At 43.1% G+C, this 5,264-nt stretch overlaps 1 protein-coding gene across 5 annotated transcripts in view; it reads left to right on the forward strand.

The window, feature by feature from the left end:
* The window catches only part of LOC122563768 (interleukin-6 receptor subunit beta-like), a 209,370-nt gene that overhangs the window by 155,300 nt on the left and 48,806 nt on the right, over window positions 1–5,264 (forward strand). For all 5 annotated transcript variants that reach the window (XM_043717981.1, XM_043717983.1, XM_043717982.1 and 2 more), the window contains one exon: window positions 3,037–3,183. In XM_043717981.1, coding sequence (XP_043573916.1) covers window positions 3,037–3,183 — 147 coding nt within the window. The remainder of the gene's footprint in view (window positions 1–3,036; window positions 3,184–5,264) is intronic.

Genomic DNA, 5,264 nt, shown 5'->3' on the forward strand with positions numbered 1-5,264 from the left:
CTAGGAACTCTCCAACCACAAGGGATGAACTCGGGTTTCACCAGTTTCCTCATTTCCCCTCCCCCCACCTTGTCTCAGTCAAATCCATCGAATTCAGCACCGCCTTCCTAACCTGCAATCTTCTTCCCGACCTCTCCGCCCCCACCCCCGTCTGACCTATCACCCTCACCTTGACCTCTTTCCACCTATCACATTTCCGACGCCCCTCCCCCAAGTCCCTCCTCCCTACCTTTTATCTTAGCCTGCTGGACAAACTTTCCTCATTCCTGAAGAAGGGCTTATGCCCGAAACGTCGATTCTCCTGTTCCCTGGATGCTACCTGACCTGCTGCGCTTTTCCAGCAACACATCTCCGGCTCTGTTCTCATTGGACAGTAGAAGGCTAAGGGGGGATTTGATAAAGAAATACAAGATGATCAGAGGATTAGATAGAGTAGACAGTGAAAAACATTTTCCTAGGATGATGACGTCAGCTTGTATGAGAGGGCACAGCTACAAATTGAGGGATGATTGATTTAAGACAGATGTCAGAGGCAGGTTCTTTACTTAGAGCCTGGTAATGGTGTGGAATGCCCTACCTGCTAATGTAGTCAACTCAGCCACATTAGGGAGATTTAAACAATCCTTGGATAAGCAGATGGATGATTTTGGGATAGTGTAGGGGGACGAGCTGAGAATTAGAACATAGATAGAACATAGAAAAATACAGTGCAGTACAGGCCCTTTGGCCCTCGATGTTGCGCAGATCCAAGCCCACCTAACCTACACTAGCCCACTATCCTCCATATGCCTATCCAATGCCCGTTTAAATGCCCATAAAGAGGGAGAGTCCACCACTGCTACTGGCAGGGCATCCATGAACTCACAACTCGCTGAGTAAAGAATCTACCCCTAACATCTGTCCGAAACCTACCACCCCTTAATTTAAAGCTATGCCCCCTTGTACTAGCTGACTCCATAGGTAGAAAAAGGTTCTCATGGTCAACCCTATCTAAAATTATCCATAGGTCGGCGCAACATCGAGGGACAAAGGGTCTATTCTGCGCTGTATTGATCTATGTTCTAGTAGAAGTAATGTGCATTCCTCTTTGGAGTATAATTACATAGAGGCAATGGCGATTGTAGCCATTGGCTGTACAGATGGTGAGGCACCCAGATCGCTGCCTTTTGGGAAGGCCCACCACATCTTGTGCCACATGGGGAATTGACAGTGGCTGAAGACTTTCAACAGGGTGAGGAGCTCTTAGGAAGTGGGTGTTGATGAGGGGGTTCCTCAATCAGTTCTGAGTACTTTGGAACATGCCACTCTCTCCACCATAGACTTAATTTGGGGCAGGAGCCAGGGTGAGAGCCCAGGTTTCATGCTTTGTTTTGCCAACATGATTAGGTCAAATGTGCAGCAACCACTGAATGGGGAATCAAGATTTACTGCCTGGCTTGCATGAGTTCTTTGCATTCCAAATCTCTCTCAAATGATGATTTCTTTCACTGTGGTCCTGTCACTTTCTTTTTGAGTAAACAATCACCTTTGACATTTCACAATGACTTTTCTATGACATCAGATAAAAGATTGTTTGCTTGTTTCACAGCCTTCCATCTGTTGTTGAAAAGATTGTATTGGATTATGCACCATCTGCTTCCAGAGATAGTCTGTGTTCAGCTGAATGCTTTCACCACTTGCATGGTCTGGTTAACTTCGTTAAAATCAACATTGTTGATTTGTGGAAAACCCGTCCAGCTCTTGCATATTGATATGAATTAGTAGATGTGAATTGTAATCATGTCACTTCCTACCCTCTGCAATCAGCCATTAGCTTTGTTTTTAAAGACAGATACTACACTGTCAGATTTTTCACCCTGTAAAATAAACAGTATTTTCCCCCTTTTTTGGCTAAATTTAAGTGTCAAAGTGCATAAATAACCTCTCCAGTAGCCACATATTGAAATTGTTATGCAGGACAATGAGAACATAGAAATGGGTGCAGGCCATTCAATCTATTGAGCCTGCTCTCCCATTCAATTAGATTATTGAAACTAGGAGCAAGAGTAGCTATTCAGTTCTTCACTCCTGCTCCTCCTCCAGAGGATCAGCCATGATCAGTTTATCTCAACACCATATTCACACTTTATTTCTATTCCCCTTGATGTCTCTTCATAGAATCATAGAATCCCTACAATGTGGAAACAGGCCCTTTGGCCCAATAATTCCACACCAATCCTCTGAAGAGTAACGCACCCAGACTCCTTCCCCTATTACTCTACATTTCCCCTAATTAAAGCACCTAACCTACATATCCCTGAACAATATAGGCAATTTAGCATGGCCAATTCACATGGCCTGCACATCTTTGGATTATGGGAGGAAACACACAGACACCGGGAAAAAAATCAGATGATCTTGTCATGTGACTGCTTGCTGGGAATAATTTGGCTTGCCTGACTCTGACATTATAACAGTAGTTACACTTGAAAAGTACTTCCTTGGTTGTAGTCCAGATGGCTGAAGGTTGTAAAATAAAGGCAAGTCTATCTTTCCTATCATCTTCGTTTCATTCTCTCTCCTCCTTCCCTCTCCCATTCACCCCCACTCCTCAATCTTTTGGCTTGCTTGCCTCTCATCTTCAGTTTCATGGCCCTAGCCTCTCCTTATTGCTTTGCCTCTGCCCTCCTTACCTCCATCTTCCTGATCATACAACTCCTGCTGATTTCTCTTTTAGATTCTCTTCTTTGTCGTCTTCTTCTTCCTCCTCCGACACCCCCCCCCCCAACCACAATCCCTAACCCATCTTCACATTGGCCTTCTCCCATTCCTTCCTTAATTCTGGATATCCCTTTCCTTCTGCTGTCTTCTTCCCTGTCACTTTCATGTATAGAATGTTTTTGATTAGCTGTAACGTTTACAATGGAATGCTAATAGATAGCTTCATTTATTTTGAATTGGCCCCAAGAATAGAAATGAAATATTGTGCTGTTTCCTGCCTGTCCAGGGTCATTTTAATCAGCATTCACTGTCTCATTCTGATTCCTTCTGTCTCAGCCCCACTGACTGGCCCGAAAGTAAGTGCAAACCGTATTTGGAAATCTAAGGCTGAGGTAATCTGGGAGGAGATTCCGACCAGCAAGCGCCAAGGTTTCATTCGGAATTACACAATATTCTACAGCGATAAGACAGGGCCTGTTCAATGTAAGTATCGGAATCAGCAACGCAGAACAATAACATGTGTTTTCTACCTATCATTACTAATCACTGGGTTACAACTGTGTAATTATTGGATACTGTTTTTTTCCTTGGTGCAGATGTTCAATTTCCAGAAGAGTAGAGAATTTGCAACTGGAGAGCAGTTAGCTCTTCAGTCATTTAGTGATATCATGGCTGACCTATTACTATTCTATATTCAAAACTGATGTAGCATCAACGGCTCTTTGCAAAAGTGAGTTCCAGCTATGTATCACCCTGTTACAGAGGTGTTCCTTAACCTCAAACCTGAAAGGTCTCTCCGAATTTTTCAATATTGCTTCCACATCATCACTGAATGCTGGAGACCCTAACCAGCAGAAATAATTTCTCTTTATCTAGCTAATAACTTTCCTTAATGTCATAAACTTCCACCAAACCTTCCACCAAGCTAACCTTTTAAATTCAAGGGAATGCAAAAAGAGTTTGAGTAACCTTCTCTCATAATATAAGCTTTGTTCTATAATTTAATCTTATTGAAACATACAAAATCAGGCAATGACCATCTCCTGGATGTAGGTTTGCTCGCTGAGCTGGAAGGTTCATTTTCAGATGTTTTGTCACCATAATAGGTAGCATCTTCAGTGAGTCTCCGGACGAAGCACTGTCAATGATTTCTGCTTTCTATTTATATGTTTGTGTTTCTATGGGTTGGTGATGTCATTTCCTGTGGTGATGGCATTTCCTGTTCTTTTTCTCAGGGGATGGTAAATGGGGTTCAAGTCAATGTGTTTGTTGGTAGAGTTCCGGTTGGAATGCCGTGCTTCTAGGAATTCTTGTGCACACCTCTGTTTGGCTTGTCCTAGGATGGAGGTGTTGTCCCAGTCATAGTGGTGTCCTTCCTTATCAGTATGTAAGGATACTAGTGAGAGAGGGTCATGTCATTTTGTTGCTCGTTGAAATTGATATATCCTGGTGGCTAGTTTTCTGCCTGTTTCTCCAATGTAGTGTTTATTACAGTAATTGCATGGTATTTTGTAAATGACATTAGTTTTGCTTGTTGTCTGTATAGGGTCTTTCAAGTTCATTAGCTGCTGATTTAGTGTTGGTGGGTTTGTGGGCAACATGATGCCAATGGGTCTGAGTAGTCTGGCAGTCATTTCTGAGACATCTTTGATGTAGGGGAGAGTGGCTAGAGTTTCTGGATGCAATTTGTCTGCTTGTTTGGATTTGTTGCTGAGAAATCGGCAGACTGTGTTCGTTGGGTACTATTCTTTTTGGATACACTGTATAGGTGATTTTCATTTGCTCTGCATTGTTCCTCTGTGCTGCAGTGTGTGTTGTTAAAATAATGTTCTGATGCAGCTTCATTTGTGGATGTTGGGGTGATTGCTTCTGTAGTCCAATATTTGATGTGTATGTGTTGTTTTCCTGTTGATGCTGGTTTGAAGTTCCCCATTGGCTGTTGGCTCTACTGTGACATCTACGAATGACAGTTTGTTGTTGTTTTCCTCCTCTTTAGTGAATTTTATGCCAGTGGATGATGAAATGTCTGAAAATGAACCTTCCAGCTCAGCGAGCAAACCTACATCCAGAACCTCAACCTGAGCTACAGATCTTCTCAAAGCTCAACGACCATCTCCAATAACAGACAATCTAATCACCATCCCCTAACATTCAGTGGTATTAGAACATAGAACATAGAACAGTGCAGCACAGAACAGGCCCTTCAGCCCACAATGTTGTGCTGATCACTGATCCTCATGTATGCACCCTCAAATTTCTGTGACCATATGTATGTCGTGGAGTCTCTTAAATATCCCCAGTGACCCTGTCTCCACAACTCCTGCTGGCAACGCATTCCATGCTCTCACAACTCTCTGTGTAAAGAACCCGCCTCTGATATCCCCTCTATACTTTCCTCCAACCAGCTTAAAACTATGACCCCTTGTGTTAGTCATTTCTGCCCTGGGAAATAGTCTCTGGCTATCGACTCTATCTATGCCTCTCATTACCTTGTATACCTCAATTAGGTCCCCTCTTCTCCTCCTTTTCTCCAATGAAAAAAGTCCGAGCTCAGTCAACCTCTC

This window comes from Chiloscyllium plagiosum, chromosome 27, assembly GCF_004010195.1.
Source record: "Chiloscyllium plagiosum isolate BGI_BamShark_2017 chromosome 27, ASM401019v2, whole genome shotgun sequence".
NCBI lineage: Eukaryota > Metazoa > Chordata > Chondrichthyes > Orectolobiformes > Hemiscylliidae > Chiloscyllium > Chiloscyllium plagiosum.